Raw genomic sequence first — 17787 nt, forward strand, 5'->3', positions numbered from 1 at the left:
TTATCAGATCTTTGCAAAATGCGTGCCGAACTTCTCCTGCAGCATCATACGCAATTTTGTTGGTTGGGCACCCGTTTCCAGGGAATCTTTGGCAAAGATTAAAGCCTCAGATGGCATATGTCTTCAATCAAATGTCGAGGTAAGTAATTATTTTAAATAGAAAAAAAGAAAATATCAACTTACTTTTTCCTGGCGTAGGTTTTCACATGCTCCTCAGATACCGGATGATTCTGATGTTCCAAGTTTAAGTTGGTGATCTTAAATTTATGCTGGTCGGAGTCATAGACAAATTGAATTTGCACCGGACAACCGTTGGCCATTACATTTTGATTCAGCCGCAATTCCTTTTTGGCACGAGACTGGTGACATCCAAAATGCGGGCAAATGTATTGGATCCTGTAGTACCCCAAGCTAAGATCTAATTTTAGCTTATTTTTGGGGTTTTTATTGTACACCCTGATAGATTCCGTTCTATCGCGCCGCAAATAAACGTTTTCCTTCTCTAACCCTTCAATCCAATCAACAATTTCAGAATGACTGTCAAAAGTCTTCGACTTAGTAAGAGCACTCAGTATCGACATTGTTGCGCAAGTGAAAAAACTCTATTGAAGAAGAAAACACTTTTGCTCTTACTTATGAAGTTTCGTCTTTCCTTCCTCGGATTCTGATAGGATCATTTTATCAAAGAGGTTCCGTCATTTTCCAGCGTCCACTGAGGGACGCTGGGACGGTAACTGCTAACAACCAACACCGTCATTGCAAACAAGCAACGTCGGCGCTTCCCCCTTCCTATCTACCTGCCTTCCGTTGATGGATACCGCCTTACGTATGCCGCTGTCATTTACCAGTAAATTGGTCTCTTTTTTTAAATTGCTGTTCACCATTTAGTTTTCTTATAGTTTAATCATTGTATATTAGCGAGGTTCACGATTGCTGTATCCCTCTGAAAATGGCTTGTGTTTACGAAGTGGCTGTAAGATTTCCCGCTAAGTTCGCTAGTATAGCAGGCCTATGGTGTACATGGGAGATAGGGCAAAACTCATATTTTTATTTTAAAACTTTAATTACAAGTTCGTGCGCTAATTCCGGATTTTTCGACGCCAAAATCAAAAAGATGTTGCAATTTCAAAATGTTTTATTTACGTTTAAAATACATCCTTTTGAAATTTGCGCCTTTTGCGACATTGCCCGCTGCCGGTGGGAAATAGCCATTTTTGCCGTTAGTGCCCACCGGCTGCCGGTGGGTAATAGCCATTTTTGCCGTTAGCGCCCACCGGCTGCCGGTGGGTAATAGGCGTGACCATTAAAAAATGGATGAGCAAACTGTCAATGGCTGAAAGCTGAATGAATACGGGCATACGGGGAAGCCACTTTTGCTGTAGCGGAATTAAAACCTAGTTGCCATTTGTTAAGAATTCATACATACTTGAATACTTGTGCTATGTTTTTATCTTGCAATTATTTCAAGCATAAAAAATGGAAAACAATAAAGTGTTAACTTTTATCCTTTCATGGAGGAATAGCTTGATTTTATTATATTAAAATTAAAGAAATGTTATATTAAGCACTTTTACATGATTGCACTTTTACATCATGATTGCACTTTTACATAATTTGATAATAATTAGGGAAAACATGGAGTTCATTGAAATAATTAAAAGAATGGAGAGGGGCATCAAATACCATACCCTTTCATGGAGGAATAGCTTGATTTTATTATATTAAAATTAAAGAAATGTTATATTAAGCACTTTTACATGATTGCACTTTTACATCATGATTGCACTTTTACATAATTTGATAATAATTAGGGAAAACATGGAGTTCATTGAAATAATTAAAAGAATGGAGAGGGGCATCAAATACCAAATCCTTCAGAGATACTAAAACGAAAGTTTTCAGAGGAGAAACAATGAAAAAAAATCGTTGTTGACAAAAAAACAGAGTATCCATTTCTTCCATTATAAATAAAATGCGTTTGCTCACTACAGCCTCGGAAATTCTAAAAAAAACTGCTTTAGTATTTAAGTTAGGCAATTGGCGTACAAAAACAGTTCCCACAGTGCACAGTCTTCCAGCAATTGTTACAGATTTTAGAGATTGAAATGTAAAACATCCATTCATATCAGTTCTTTGAACAACTAGATATGACCACCACGCATGATTAAATTCAATTGGGGAATGAGATGGATGTTTCAAACAGAACTTGTCAACTGTAGAAAAATACTGACCTTCGCCGTCAGTTTTCATGTATAAGCCAACGAGTTTCTGATGGTGTGCAGCCATAGTGAAAGGGACGTTATGAAATTACTATTACGTCTCATGATTTTTTTAAATTTTGAATTCAGCGACTCATAACGCATGCACCAGGAATACCGAGGGGGACCAAACATTTTGATTTGACTAATGAAGTGCAATAAAGAGTGATGTTTAGGAGTAATTGATTTGCTATCAGAATCCAAAGGTTTAGGGTATAAAAGGACATGATTGCGGTTGTGAAGTTCAATATTTTTGGCAAGCATTTGCAAATCTTGCTCAGAAAATTGATAACTTTGCAGCGAAGCCAAAATTTCTAGCAATAACAAAAAGTTGGCATAGTGTACATCGTCGTCTGAAACAAATTCACCCAACACAAGCGCTAGACACATTGATAAACTAGAAATTTCAGATGATGAAAACGAAAATTTTTTTAATTCTAAAACCTCGTTCTTTCTTATTGGTGGAGGGATCGTGCATTCACGAGAGCTTTTCACTGTAGATATCTTGTAATTTACAATATTTAGATCCAGTTTTATTATCGGATGTTCGATTAGGTATTTCAGTAAAAGAGCAATTTCTTTATTCAAAATTCCTTCGTTGGATACATGCATCAGATCGTGCATAAAACACTTCGTTGCGTCAAAATATTCTAAAATTGTAAAAATGCATCGACAATTTACGCCAAAACGAGTTGAAATTGAATCTTTTTGAGCTGCTGTCTGATTTTCAGCACATTCGATTTGTGAAACTTGCGCTTCATGAGAAATTTTGTTTCGTAAAATGCAATCGGATTCTAAGTGAATAGTTTCCAAGTCATTTCTAATGATCATGCACGATCTACAAGGTAAATTTGCTGCACCGACGCCTTCTTTGAATTCAGCAATGAAATTTGATGCAGGAATATCCCCCACGAAATGCAACAATATCCCGTACCACTTTAGACTTTCATTCCTAACAGTAAGTATAACACCATCCCGCAAAAAAATGAGATCAGATAAAAAGGATTTTAGAAATACGGCAGTTCCACGCTGTTTAAGCAGATCGCTGCTTAAAACGCCAAGTAACATTATTGAACGTAACGACGAGCGAAATTTTGGGGGCAAATTCATAAGAGTCCAATAAAAAACAGAGACCTTGTGCTTCCCCTTTTTGCTGCCTAATGGATTCGCCAACTCAACTTCATCCATATACAACTGAATACCTAACAAGTTCCCGTGATGTTGAATATAAATTGGAAGACTTTTAACATACTGACCATCCCACACGTCAGCATAACTGTCGGTGGGGTCTGTCGTTTGGGAACTGAAATTTTACATAACGGAGTCATAGACTTCCTTAATACAAAGAAACTGTTGCAAGGAATCTAGAAATGGCACTACATACCCCGTCTCGAATACCTCATCAATTATTAAGCCAAATTCTGGGTCACTTACCCAGTCGTATGATGGTTCCGTTTCGTTTAAAATAACAGACTGGGGCATAATTGTTGGGAAATACTTTTTCCATAGCATTTCTAACCGGTAACGAGTGAGCTGATGTTGATGACTGAGTGTTTCAAACGTTTGTTGAAAAGATGGTGAGCCAGTTACTTCTTGTGTCAACAATACCTTTAGCTGTTCCTATATATGTGGGGAAGTATACGATTATTATACAGTTTGAACACAATATAAAAAACTATGGAGATAATTACATGGATAGTTGTAACACTCTTTTGGTAGTTATCGTGGATGGCTTCTGAGACAAAAAGCAATGCCTCAAATGGAAGATAAAATTTTTGTCTCAGCACGAGTAAAATTCCAGCTTCCCACACCAGCTGAGAATCAGATTTTGCTGTAGGTTCTTCGATGTTACATATTTCCGTTTCTGTTCCTGATGCGTCCAACTCTGGTTCTAAACCATCTCCTTCGGCTGTATTAGAAAGGGTGTCTTGAGATGTAGAGGGTTCTTCGATAGTTACCAGCATTCCAGCAGGAACTATATTTAGTAAAGGAGAAATTATTCATTAAAGAAATGAAATGTAAACCATCGTGCATCACTAATTACCAAATACGTTTCTTGCAGCATCCTGATGCTGTACAACACGAACTGAGTGTTCTTTTTTCCAATGACGTCTGAAAGATTCGTAAACATGATGATGTGCGTTGCACCCAGGATATTTGCACGCAATATAAAAATTTTTTGAATATCGTTGCTGTTTGAACACATGATTAAAGAAGTTCACTGGGCAAGTATGAACTTCAGGAATAAATAAAGTACACATTGAACAGCACGAAGCTTCAGCCATATTCTATTAGCAGAAATAATAGAGGATTTGACAAGTCCAATAATCGATGTAATTGCTGTATCATCGATTTATTTGTTTATTTGACTTAAGTAGAAATATGGTTTTCAAAGTACTTATTTTGTCCAAAATACTTATATTTTTCCATCGGGAAATCATTTTCGGCATAAATAAGTTGGTCAGTGATGCTTATCGTAAGTTAAGTATGTTACTCAAATCACTTTTTTGGTAAAAATACTTATTTTAGACAAAATACTTGTGTTTCTTCCTACTTACAATTTTATAAGTATGTTAAATGGAACAAAAGCATTATTATTTGCTTTTCAGTAGGCTTCAAATGCTTACGTTCATGCTTTTCGTATAAAGTATTTTTAAAGTACTGGAAAAGGCCGAAAATAAGCACTCTACCGCTGCTGTTCAGTCTCTGGGCTCCAAACTTCAAACGAATGAAAGTGAGAATTGAAATTGTCTGTAATCATGATTGTTAAGACAAAAAATGGGTTGCCGTGGTGGACCAAAACATTAGAAATTTTTCCAAACTCCAACAGTCCATCTTTGGTGTCGGAACTTGGGGTAAGCAGAACGACAGAATGTCTTCGATACTCCCACCCATTGAACTTAATCCATTTGGCATTGCTTACCAATCCGTCATCGGGGATAGGCGAGCTGCCCCTGCAGTCATTTACAAAACCTTTCAAAGTTCCCGATTCTGCTGGGCCAACAACTAATTTGTCGCTTTCAAAACAATCCTGATTTAACAGATTAGCACAAAATATACTCTGTACATGAAAAGCTGCAGATTTTGCGAAGTTAATGAAATTACAATTAGTCATTGCTAGTTTCTTAACAATATTATGGAAAGCTTCAAACCTCATGCACCAGTAATTAGTTGGAGGGCCATTCATTCTAATTACCTCTGGGTAGTGTACCATGTGATGAAATTTATTAATTGGTTGCACACTTGGATACAATTGCGGAATCTTTCTATAAATTGCCTAATGAGATCTTCCAACACAACTATTTGTTCCAGTGCTATTTTGGGGGAAAAGAGAATATCTAAAATATCCAAGAATTGTAAAAAATGAATATAATACTCGTTGTCTTCCTTAATCAAATCACCCACTAATAAAAGAAACATTGTAATCAAGCACCAATTTTGAGATGCACGTTGTTTGGTAAGATAATCACCCTCTTTTCGGATTCCGGCATCAGTAAATTTTGGTGAAGGTTTGTTAGAAAGGTCGTAAAATGAAAAATGAAAGAGTACTATTCTACGGTTTAATTCTGCTGCAGAAATTTTTGTTGTTCCACACGAATAGAGTTGCCTTAAAAAAAGTTTTATCATAAACGGAACTACGCCTTCCAAGAAATCGTGCATGGCATCTAAAATTAAGTTTTCGCCGAAATGGAAATATTTTGAGCAATTCAGAACACAACACGAACGGATTCCAGTGTCACTCGATTTTTCAGGATTGCTAGCAGAAGCTTCAACCGCTTCGTCATAATTTTCTCTAGTCCTCATTTCTAACTGATCAAAGCAACTTTTTTGTTTTATTTCTTCCCTAGTGATTAAGCAAAGCCTACAGAACCTATTTGCAGAAGGTCCGAGAAATCCCCCAATCTCATGAGCGCCCTTTGTGTCTGCACATACACCAGCGATTGTCCCTCTAATTCTAAAGTTTGTGAAATCAGGAATGCCAAGCAGCATTCCATCTTCTGATTCAAGTTCTTTTAATTCATTAAGAAATTCAGAGAAAGCAAAATCAAAAGAATTATTTGTACGTGAATACTGTTGACAATGGCAAGAGGGAAAATATTTGCAAGTTTAGAATTCTCAGAATTAGGTAAATTTAAAATTCGAAAACAGAACATAGCTAGCTCATGTTCTTTTGTTTTAGAACCAAGTGGGTTAGTCACTTCGACTTCGAATGGCAGTAGGAGTTTTCGAAAAAAGAGGATGAACTTGTACATATTTACTGTCTTTCGTTCCACGCACAAAATCATCCTGACTTCGACTTTCTGAGAAATAAAGGCGCCTAAAGCCATCGTTAGAAAACAAGGCAGTCAATCGCTTTTTGATGGACATATACTGAAAAGTGTTGTTTTTGGTCTGATTTCCTATGCTTCCATTACTCATTCTAGTTTTCAAATTGGAATTTATAAACAGTTCCTCAGGTTGTATTAAATTAAAATTGGACTTGTAATAATGAGTTCTCTTTTTTTGAGTATTTAATTGTAACAAACTGTTTACAAAGTCGGAACTGTCAAATTCCAATTTCTGTCTTTTAGCGGGCGGTCCATCATCACCACCTTCTAAAGACTTTTCCCTGCCCTTCAGCTATTCTTGCAATTCTTGTGTCATAAAATCCGAAGCAGAATTACTAACATTATACTTGGTTCTCATATCTAATGTAAGCTTGCCAAAGAAATCTGTTTTTAGCTCATCAGATTTGTCAGACCCCCCCACCCTCCCGAGTTCTTCGCTGAAATCCGAAACTGATACCATAATATTTACAGAATGGTCTTCCCCAATCAATGAGAATGACTCGGGCAACAATTATTCTGTGGAACTTTTGAAAGATGTACACCTTAACAGATGATTCCGATAATCGTTAAAATTTTGCAAAGAAATAACACAATTGTTTTGCCTACAAATAAGATTGATGTTACCTTGTGCAGACCTACAAGTTTTCATGTTGTGTGTGTGTCTAAAATGTGTAAACAAACAGCTAATAGTACCTTTGACTACAGTCTTGCATTTAAAGCATGTAAAATTTTGGTGTCCACCCGTTTCGGCACTTTTTTCGGCACTTTCGATTTTGGTGTTTTCGGCACCCATATAAAACGCTTGGTCCCCCCTTGTATTTAAAATCTCCTCGTTTATTAAAAAATCTTTCCGTTTCGGCACTAATATTCTCCGTTTCGGCACCAATTGTGTCTCTTTCGGCACCAACTGTGTCCGTTTCCGCACAACAAAAAAAATTATGTTGCAGGTCATTAGGGATGCCAGACATTCAGGCCAGTGGCCTGAAAATTTTCGGTACTTTACAGGCCTGTCGACTTTACACTTTGTTCAGGCCACTAGTGGCGCCAGCTGTATGGGTTCTGGAAGTCAGCGCCACCATCACCACTCGACTTATGCTTATGCTGTCTGTCGTAAAATTGTCAGTCGCGTGGTCACGTAGTAACAGAGCGGAGCTCTTGATTTTTTTCCTTTTTTTATTCGCGTGGTGTTTGCTGATATTTCTTCAAATTGGATTTCATTTGTGAGCTTTATTTTATTTGTGAGTACTTGTTGTATTTATTATTTGAACAACTCTGGAATGTTGAATTTTTTTTTGGTGAACACCCGAACCGGTGGCACGGGGTAGTGTTCACTGTGGGTTTTTTTTGGTGAACACCCGAACCGGTGGCACGGTTCGGGGTAGTGTTCACTATGGAATGTGTCATTTTTTTCGGTAAACACCCGAACCGATTTGGGTTTGGTGAAATGTTTCAATATTTTTTGGTGAACACAGTGTTCTCTTTGTATTTCTAATTTTTGAGCCATCCAATACAATTTTGTTCATACACTCAATTTCTATTCTGTCTCTAACTCAAAGAGACGAGCATCTTTCGCCGTTTTTGCATACTTAATTGCGTTGAACTTTGTGTAAATATCTGCACATTGTTCTAAAAGTTCTGCGGTCATTATCTTTTGTTTGGAATAGTCGTTCCACAAACCAAACAGTTTTAAATTTAATTCTTTGAAAGTTTTTCGCTGTCTTCTCAGTTGTTGACCCTGTTCAAGCATCTTTGTGTATATATCAACCTGTATAGCCTCCTCGTAGAGAACTTCGAGGAGAATATACAGGTTGAGGCCTTTACTGCTAATGCTAAGTCCAGCGTGATTTGCTAGATTTGTGTGCCAGCCTTCAACGTCATTAGTGGTTCTCACCTAAAGCATGTTAGAGTGAATGTAATCATTTGAATGTTTTAAATTATATTTTTCTTTTAATACCTCTTGCATGAAGACCGACCAAACTTTAGGAGGCCAAAGCAAGCTGTCGATCAAGGTATTTTCCATGTAGTTGTACAGTTTTCGCATCATAGTTCGGTTCTCCCTGTTTTCAATTTCCCAGACAGCCGATCTTCAATTTGCAAAGGCAGTAGGGATTTTTCTATGTGGGAGGAGATGGAGAGACATCATTTTCCTGCAATAGTTAGTAAATACATCTGTTAAGTTCCACAATAAATATAGAAATATTCACACTCACTTGCAAATCCCACGAATTAGCATGTCTGTACGATATGCTCTTATTAAACCTATAATATTCATTAATATATTTCAAAATTTTACTTATTAATTTGTCTTTCTTATTTTACCCAAAGATTTTATGCGGCGAAAAATACACTGAGTCCAATGGAAGCCACATCCAAATATTTTAACACAAATACCAAACTCTTTTTCAATAGCCAGGCACACTGACTTCTCAAAATCAACGACACATTCTTTCATGGCGTAACTGTACAAATAAATAATGTCTCGAAATTACTACATTCATAGTCATAAAAAATGTATGGTTATACCTGTTACCGAGAATTATAGTTTTTTTGTGTTTCAGCACACGTATGTAGTCCTTTTGAGTTCTACTAGACATGAGGACAAAACATAATGGAACCATTTTCTTTTCGTTTCCATATCGAATGAAAGCGTGTATCGTCCACATCTGCATAAATGGTTTTTTGATCATGCTAAATGTTCCATCCATGTACCATCTTTTAGCATTTTTTTATAGCCGCGCCTGTTTGTTAGTGAAACAGACTATGTGTCTGCGCTTAGCGGTTACTACGTCATGAAAGTTTAGCCCATCCGGAATGCCATCGTCCTCAAATGAAAAATCCAGTGTTTTTGGATTTTTTGGACGAGTCTTCGCTCTAAACAAAGTTTGGAATTTTTTAAATAAATACTTCGGCAAGAAATGTGTAAAAATACCTAGCCATGTTGACTGATATACAGACTTGTGTTCTATTCACAAGTTTCATTCTCCTATTTGATGCAAAGTGCTTAGCGATGATGGGGTCGGTAATGGCCTTAGCAGATTTCCCCTTATTTTTCAATCCTTCACGCTTAGCGTCCCTGTAAATGACTAGCGACTCATATATATTTTCTTGTTTTGGACAGGAAGTAATGTGCACTCTTCGCTGGATGATTGCATTGCCTGAAATCAGAATAAGCATTAAATAATACAAGAAATTTTTAATAAGACGATGTATGTACCTGATTGCAAAACTGTGCATTGGCAAAGATTCTGCTGTGGTCGATGATTACACCGATAAAGAATACCATTACTCAGCACCTTCCAGACACCAAACTTGTATCCATGTTTGCGGTCAACAAGGATATTACTTAAACTAGATTTAAAAATAGCACGTTAGAAAAAAAAAACGAAAAGAACAATGAATAGTATTTCTTACTTCTTTCCTGCTTTAAATACAAGTTTCCAGCGCATGTGTGTAGCCCGCTGACGTTTACGTTGCTGAGAAGACCCCTCAGTCACAGGAGCGAGTGTTTCTTCGCCCAATGATAGATCACTCTTGGTAATATCTGCGTTTGATTCTTCGCTTTGACTCCTTGACAAAGATTGCCTCTCGGCTGAATGATTATGGGCTCGACGACGTTCCTCCCAACGACGTCCTGGAGAAGGCGTTCCTATCACGCGACGACAACGCCGACGACTTCGTGTGGGTGAGGTAATTGGCTCACTCTCTTCTTCACTCTCTCTTTCACTCTTCTCGCTATTTCCTTCATTCTCTTCTTCACTTCCTCTTATATCACTTTGCTCACTCTCTTCTTCGATTTCTCTTTCACTCTCCACGCTATTTCTTTCATTCTCTTCTTCCCTTCCATCTTCACTTTCATCATCCGGTGTAGGTATGATGTTAGGTTCTTCAACCATTACAGGGATAGATCCCCTTGATGAATGTCGTTGAGCGGCTTCCAGGTATTAAGCGGCATCCTCTGGTGTCAGTTCATTTACAGTTAATGGAACTAAGCAAAATTTGATTTTAACAAAACGAATCAACAATGTAACAAAATTCTATTACCTGTTTGACCTTGGATTGTCAATGCATTTGGCCGAATCAGTTGATTAGGAACAGCCAGCCCACGTCCACCACGTCTACCTTTGCCTCGCACAACCCACCCAGAATCACCACTAACCTCATAATCTGCCAACCGGCTGGGCTGTTTCCTCGATCTAGTGAGTCTTTCCATGATATACTTAATCAACTTCAAATAAACTTGAATAAACTTCCTAACAAAGCGTCTAAGAACAAAGTGAGCAAAATTTTACAATATATTATAACACGACACCTAGTGGAATTTATTGTTTACGAATTTTGGGGGCGGTGCCGAAACAGACAAAAATAGTGCCGAAACGGACAAAAGTGGCTAAGAAAACATGCATTGTAATACCAATACTTAGGACCACCTCTGGTGGCGGTGCCGAAAAAGACAATCGCAGTGCCGAAACGGAAAAAATTGGTGCCGAAAACACCAAAATTCAAAGTGCCGAAAAAAGTGCCGAAACGGGTGGCAACCAAAATTTTTACGGTCAGTGATACCTCTGTGTTGTCTACTCATTTTGTTACACCGTTATGTCAAGAAGACTAATAGAGAGAACTTAAGCTTAACTGATATAATTAGAACTTAACTTAGAGACTAGAGACTACTTAACTATAACATTGAATAAGAATGAAATATAGTTTGATACCGTAAAGTGTTGATGTGATGAGGTTGTCAAATCCTAACGATGAGAGATGAATCTTGAGCTGTGCTGATGACATGAGTCATGCCTTCATCCACCGATGACATGCTGAAACAAGTCCAGCAGAGCAAGAAGATCAAACAGAATGGCCAGAAATTTGTGACTGCCTGACTTGTCAATTATTACCACACCCTGAATGGGAATGTTGCCAAATGTAACATGATGAAGCATCTATAAGAAAATATGGCACGTTAGATATTTTGCCGCCAATACATTGTTTCTATATAACTATTACGTGATAAGTATACTTATATTATACCAGTGCACTCTATAGAGTGCACTGGTTTCACTTGACACTGGTAATCTGTTCACACACGGGCACTCTTGAATTAACATTCCCTAAAATGTGTAGGACTGTAATCAATATGCCTGTTCCTAAATAAAATAAATTAATTTGCTGAAGTATAGAGTATAAAAACTATTAAAAAAAACCAAATCATTCTTTAACAAAATAACCATTCTTTCTTCTTGTCTTAAAATAACCAGTAAAATGGTAAACAGAAAACTTTTTGCTGGCTTGCTTTGTTGCCAATTTAATTAAATAGAAAGGAATTCGCTCGATTTTCGATTTTCTATCTCCGCACCGAATTTCGAGTACTTATAACCGTTCGAGTGACCTTCTCTAAATCTCGAGAACTTTTAAAGATAGTTCAGCGTACTCGAAGTGGTAACCGAAGGGCTTCGGTGCGCCAGGGTAACCGAACTCGGGAATGGAACTCGAAGGTCGGTATGGGGTATACAAACCTTTGAGTACGCTAATGGTAATCGAAGGCATACTCGAAGAGACCCTACCCGGTATTCGAGTACCCAAAAAGAATGAGAGTGCAGGTTAATTAGCTTCTCTTTATATAGTGATTAAATAGCTTGAAGGAATTTATGTTTTACATATTGAAATCTGGCCAAATCACATAAAACGATGGGTAGGGGGGCGTTTTCCGTTCTGAAGTTTAGTATTATTTTTACCTGAAACAGTGCAGATGGTGCTGGTTAAAAAGGATTTATATGTGATCTAGTATCATGGGGTAAGTAACCGAAAACTGCAATTTTTTATTTGCTGATTCTAATATTTTATTTATATATTAGTTAAAAGGGCCTTTAACTGAAAAAGAAGTGTGAAAAATTTTGGCCAGGAGCTACCGGTAGGAAGCCATATATTACTACATGAACCTCTGTTACTCAGAGTTCAAACCCCAATTACGCCAAGTATACCTTGTTTGTATTGTTTATATTATTTGCAAAATTTCTGTTTGGTTTAAATAAACTTTTCAATTTAGATTATCAGTCAGTTTATTTTAAATTATGTCAATTCAAAAAACATAAGAAATAAAATACACTAAGGTAGGTAATTGGGAAAGCAAACAAACTTAGGTAATTCATTAACAGACATGTCAAATTCGTCATTCAAATCATTATTTGCAATATTAGGGCATGTGAGGGTACGACGGAGGGAAAGGAAGACTTCAGCTCTGTTACTGTTTCTTCTAGGAGATACATTGTTGATAACTGAAACAAAAGTAAACTGGGTTATTTGAAAATTGGCGACTTTGTGAATTTATGAAACGTACCTCATTGTTTTGGTATCGGGCCCATATCTGGAACAGTATGACTTCTTCAGTTGGTTGTCCTTCTTCCGGTGAGCTTTTATCTTGTCATGGCAGAGTAGAATGCTGGCAAGTTCGCTAGATACCGAGCTCTTCCATGCGTCGCACACTCTAGGAAATTTACAAGCTTGAAAAAAATAAAAATTAACATGTTAATTTATGATCATGCGATTAAAATTTGCTTTTAGTTATTTACCAGGAAGATATGCGAGGCACAGCAGACAAAATACAAAGTCTCGAACTGGATTTGGCCCCTGGATGTTGTAGATGGTGGCAAGATGAAGATCCCTGACCTTTTTCAGAACGGCTTGGCACCAGTGGAAATTGCAGCCAAAGTGCTGGCAATCAACAAAGTGCTTGCGGACAGCAGTGAATATAGAGCGTTCGAAATCGGTCATGATCCGCTGGACTCTTGGCAGTGGTTGGTTCGGTTGGTCGTGGAGAACAAGGGTGAAGTTAGCATTGTCGTAATTCAGCAAGCTGTCTAACAAATAATTTTGGTTCTGGTTCTCGATCACCTTGCATGGGTTTCCAGATGGTCGGGAGGTACAGCGCCATGTATAGGTACTCTAACTGATGTCTTTTCTGGTGAAGCAAAATCCTATAAGAGGAAATTAATACATCTTTTAATCTCAGTCAATAAATGTTGCTATCAAACTACTACCTAATCCATCAGTAAGTTTCTGGAGTCCATTTGTTGGTTCCCTCCTCATAAATCATGTAGGATGGCTGTGTCGGGTCCTCAAACGATGACTGTTGAAGATAAAATTTAGTTAATAAAGCAACGTAAGAAAATAGTTATTACAGATGAGGATTTACCTCCATGGTTGATTCGTCGGGTTCAACAAAGGTTTCTTCTCTTCTTCCATCGCTTTCGTATGGTCGTCTCGTGATTGCAGTTGCTGGAGATATGTCTGGTAGGATCTCGACGATCATCTCTTCTTCAGGTTGAAGTAGGGCTTTGCGTCTTCGTAATGGTGGTGGAACTAGAGGAGTCGATATAAGAAGAAGAGACAAAAAAAAACGAACTGGAGACACAACAAGACTCACCAAGGGTGACATTGTCAACGGAGAGAGGGATAAGGTGGTGAAGATGGAGTTGCTGGGAGACGCGGAGAATGAATCTGAGGAGATGTACGAGGGGTTGGGAATGACGTGGTGATGAGGGACGAAGTGGAGAAGCTATGGCTAGAGGCTTTTTCTTGCTTACATGTGAAGGGTCGAAAATGCTTCTGAGTTTCAGCGATCTCTTGGCGCGGCTACCTTGGGATGCAGCAACTGCAACAGAAGCAACATCATCAGTCGATCTCCCAGCTACAGCATCCTCAGCATCCTCTACATCCGCTACATCTTTGCTAGAACCCTGAACTACACTGCCAGAACACATGGCGCACGGAAAAGAGCTGCTGAACTCCTTCCATGAAGGCGAAATACCCCTATTGAAGGTAACACCACAGCAAAGACGATGGACAGGAACATGACAGACAAAACCAACGCAGAATCGCTTCCGGCCAGTAATACTGGATTTGCATCCCAAACACAGAGAGAGCTGAAGACATGGTAATGGTAAGTGATAGAGCAAAGTCTAAGACCAAGTATAATTTTTTTGACGTAATGATGTGACATATATAGAGTATTCATCAAACTTGAGGAACATAAAAGGGGAGGAGCCAGACTTAGTTCCTCCTCCTGGCGAATAGGAAGGAAGCACTTCTTCTTGCTATTGCGGTGAATGAAGATCACGTGGAATTACGTAAATCTCTTGTTTCAATTCACCGCAAGCAGCTGTCATCAGCTCACAGGATGCGAGGTCATATGCAACCAAAAGTCTTAAGCTGCTTAAGCCGATGATCTTCAACTTGTTTTCCAATACTGTGGTGAGTCATCCTGGGTCATCAACTTGGTGGTAGAATCCTCTACTTGGTAAAGAAGTTAAGGAATCGTTAAAATATTACATGTTAACATGTATTTCTACTTCTACCTTCCACCACTGTCTACCAACTTTTCTCATTTGCGTCTTCTTGCTTCTCAACACTCCCTCTTGCTATTGGTGAGGAATGTGTCCTCATGCTGGTGTAGCTACCTTATAATTATTCTTCTACTTTTAATTTGACAATTCACGAATTTTATCAAAAACCTTCTGATATAAGTCGCCAAAGAGAATCGAACACAGCATTACGCGTTTCACACTGCAAAACGCTACCAATGTTGTGTGGGTTGCTACATATTGTTGCACATAAGGCATTTAAAAAAAAATGTTTTACAAAACATGTCATAATAGTAAATAAATGACAAACAAAGATCCACGAATGGCAATATACTTTGGTTTTCATTTGAACCATAGCTGAATGAACAAGTAAAAAAAGTAAAATCTGATCAACATGACGAAATAGAGTGAAATAAAGGTAATAAAAATCTCTGCATTTCTCAAAAATAAATTGGATTAAATGAACTGTATTGTATAGAGTAAGTTGCATATTCCTTTACCAGTTAAATTAAAATAGGATGAAAAATAAATGTTTTGCGGAGGATTTAAGTAATAACCTAACATCATTGCCCTTTATAATGAGAGAAGGATATAATCCGATGCCTCTGCATCAATCATTATCTCTCCCGCTATCGTCCACGGTATCGGTTACTCATTGTCCCTGAAAGGCTGACGATAAAGGACTAATTCCATTGAGAAATAAAACTACTTCTATGGGGAAAAAAGTCTTATTATATAGGGCTGCCACGAACAGGGTAATTACCTCTTTTTAGGGTTTTTCGATGGTGGTTTTTCAAGATAGGGTAAACAGGGACCCTGTAGGGTAAAACGACTTTTGGCCCGAATTTTACCCTTTTCTTAGTGTAAAACACTTTTTGGAAATTCATACTGCCAAAGGCCGAAAACTTCCTTGACGAACAATTATTCGCTTTTCATCTTTCATATTTTGATGATCCGCCGGTAGGGGACTCTACTTGAACATAAAAATGGCTAATGCCTAATGGCCTAATCCTATAATGATGGTGTGTGGTCTGCTCATAGCCATCTAAATATAATGGCCTCTCAACGGGGAACCTCTCCTGCACCAGTTTGGAAAACATCCTCCAACACACCCACGACTGCCTGAAGGCACAACGTACCAGTTACACATAGTTGCCATTTTTTTAATGCATCAGCCAACTTCCACTTCCCGCAATACCTTCCCACAGGTAACATAGCGTCCCAGTACCAAAAAACGGAATGTCACATTGACATGGTAATTATTTGTTTCTTGTTTATTCTTTGTTAATTTTAACTGACATTTCACAATCTTTCAGGAAAAAGTATCGTAGCCTGCAAGATGAAAATAAAGAAAAGTTTGGATGAACATACGAAAGAGGAAATAAAGTAAATGCATTTGAAAGAGGAAACACAGTAAATGCCATTATTCATTTTTGCAATTTCAAAACCTTTCTGTTTTCTGGTTTGTGGTGTGCTATTGGTTTTTTTCGTTATGCAAATGATTCTTCTTCTCTTTAGTCCGTAGACAAGATTTAAAGAAAGTTTTCATCATAAATTTGCAAAGGCCTTGGGTGTGTGTATCATCTGTGGAACATTGAAACTCCGGGCAAGCAGACAAGAATGGAGTAAGAAACTCAACCAAATCATCTACGATATTGGTACAGTAGCGTAACTGAGGCAGTGTCTTCTTAAAGAAGGTGTGTATAGTTAAAAATCTAACTGCGACACATTCAGCTGGATATTTCAGTCCATCTCTGTCTTTTTCATGAAAAATTGTTTATTAGTTTATTTAGGTAGAATGTATCTTACGTATTTCTTCTTGTTTCAGAATCACTACCCAAGTGCTTTATTAGTCGGAGATATCTTGCTGAACTCGTTGGCCTAACAATGCGGGTATAACAGTCAATGCAGAAATTATCAAGCTTTCCGAATTTGTGGATTGCAAATTGCAAGGACATACACTAAGGTAAGTGAATCCCTTGTGAGAGGCATATTTGCTAAGGTTACATTCAAAGAATTGTTTAAGTAAATTGATAATTATTGTAAATTAATCAAATCTTTTACATGGGTCTCGAGTAAGTTCTTGTAGTAGTTGAAGATGGACCGGATCAGTTTTTTCAAGAACGGTTTTTCCTCTATGTTTACTTAATATTGGATTCCTAACTGTTGTAATCAATGGAGAATTTTGCCTCAATACCACTTCTGTCAGTAATGGTGTGTTCGACGACATCGAAGTAAGTGATAGTTGTGTTCTAGAAATCTTTTCAATTGCACTCAGGCAATGGGCGAATGATGGATGGTCGGTACTGCCACAATAGTGTCGGACAGAACCGTGGAACCGTTCAATGTTGTCGGTAGAAAAACGACGTGTTAAAACAAATTTTAATCCGCTTTTCAAAAGGTAACGAATGCAGTTGGCTGTAGAGCGACTGGTTAATATAAATGGTTCTTGAGTTTGTTTTGTTAGACATTCATGGTCATTTTTTTTCTTGATTCTATTTCTTTATTTCACTGGGAAACATTTCGTCTAATTCAATAGGGTCGTTGCACCAAAAATTAATACGGTGAACAAAATTATGGGTATACTCAGTTTTTCATGCTGAGTCGCTTGGTATTTTTTTTAGTAGCTTTTAAGTAATTTTAATTATTTTTTAAAGTTGAGATAAGCCCCTCCCCTTTCAAAATGGACCTTCCACCATGTTTGGTGGGCGGTCCTTCATTTGTGATCAAAGTGCAGACGGATTTCGTCAGAAATCACAAATTTGGTAGGCTCTCCTTCCTATATGTGTTTACCTTAGCTATTTCTATCTTTTTAAATTAAATGTTCAAGTTTCGAGATGATAAATTTAT

At 37.7% G+C, this 17787-nt stretch overlaps 1 protein-coding gene, 2 long non-coding RNA genes and 1 pseudogene across 4 annotated transcripts; 2 read left to right on the forward strand and 2 right to left on the reverse strand.

Annotated features, from left to right (window-relative positions):
* Window positions 1-15: 15 nt before the first annotated feature.
* LOC123472190 lies at window positions 16-506 on the forward strand. Its single transcript, XR_006646484.1, has 2 exons — window positions 16-139; window positions 199-506. It is a non-coding gene; the product is annotated as an uncharacterized LOC123472190 (long non-coding RNA).
* A 1032-nt stretch (window positions 507-1538) lies between these two features.
* Window positions 1539-4628, reverse strand: LOC116935848. Of its 2 annotated transcripts, none has more exons than XM_045173393.1 (3): window positions 4303-4628; window positions 3950-4233; window positions 1539-3878 (listed from the first exon to the last, which is right to left on the reverse strand). In XM_045173393.1, exon 3 carries the CDS (start codon window positions 3444-3446, stop codon window positions 2247-2249), a length of 1200 nt encoding a protein of 399 aa, XP_045029328.1. In that variant the 5' UTR covers window positions 3447-3878; window positions 3950-4233; window positions 4303-4628; the 3' UTR covers window positions 1539-2246. Both variants share the same exon structure in this region, with proteins under 2 accessions (XP_045029328.1, XP_045029329.1).
* Window positions 4629-7975: 3347 nt separating this feature from the next.
* Window positions 7976-10797, reverse strand: LOC123466427 (annotated as a pseudogene).
* Window positions 10798-16095: 5298 nt separating this feature from the next.
* LOC116923489 lies at window positions 16096-17463 on the forward strand. The gene is made up of 3 exons (XR_004394534.2): window positions 16096-16192; window positions 16254-16634; window positions 16766-17463. It is a non-coding gene; the product is annotated as an uncharacterized LOC116923489 (long non-coding RNA).
* Window positions 17464-17787: the final 324 nt, after the last annotated feature.

The sequence above is a fragment of the Daphnia magna genome, linkage group LG5 (assembly GCF_020631705.1).
Source record: "Daphnia magna isolate NIES linkage group LG5, ASM2063170v1.1, whole genome shotgun sequence".
NCBI classification, from domain to species: Eukaryota; Metazoa; Arthropoda; class Branchiopoda; order Diplostraca; family Daphniidae; genus Daphnia; species Daphnia magna.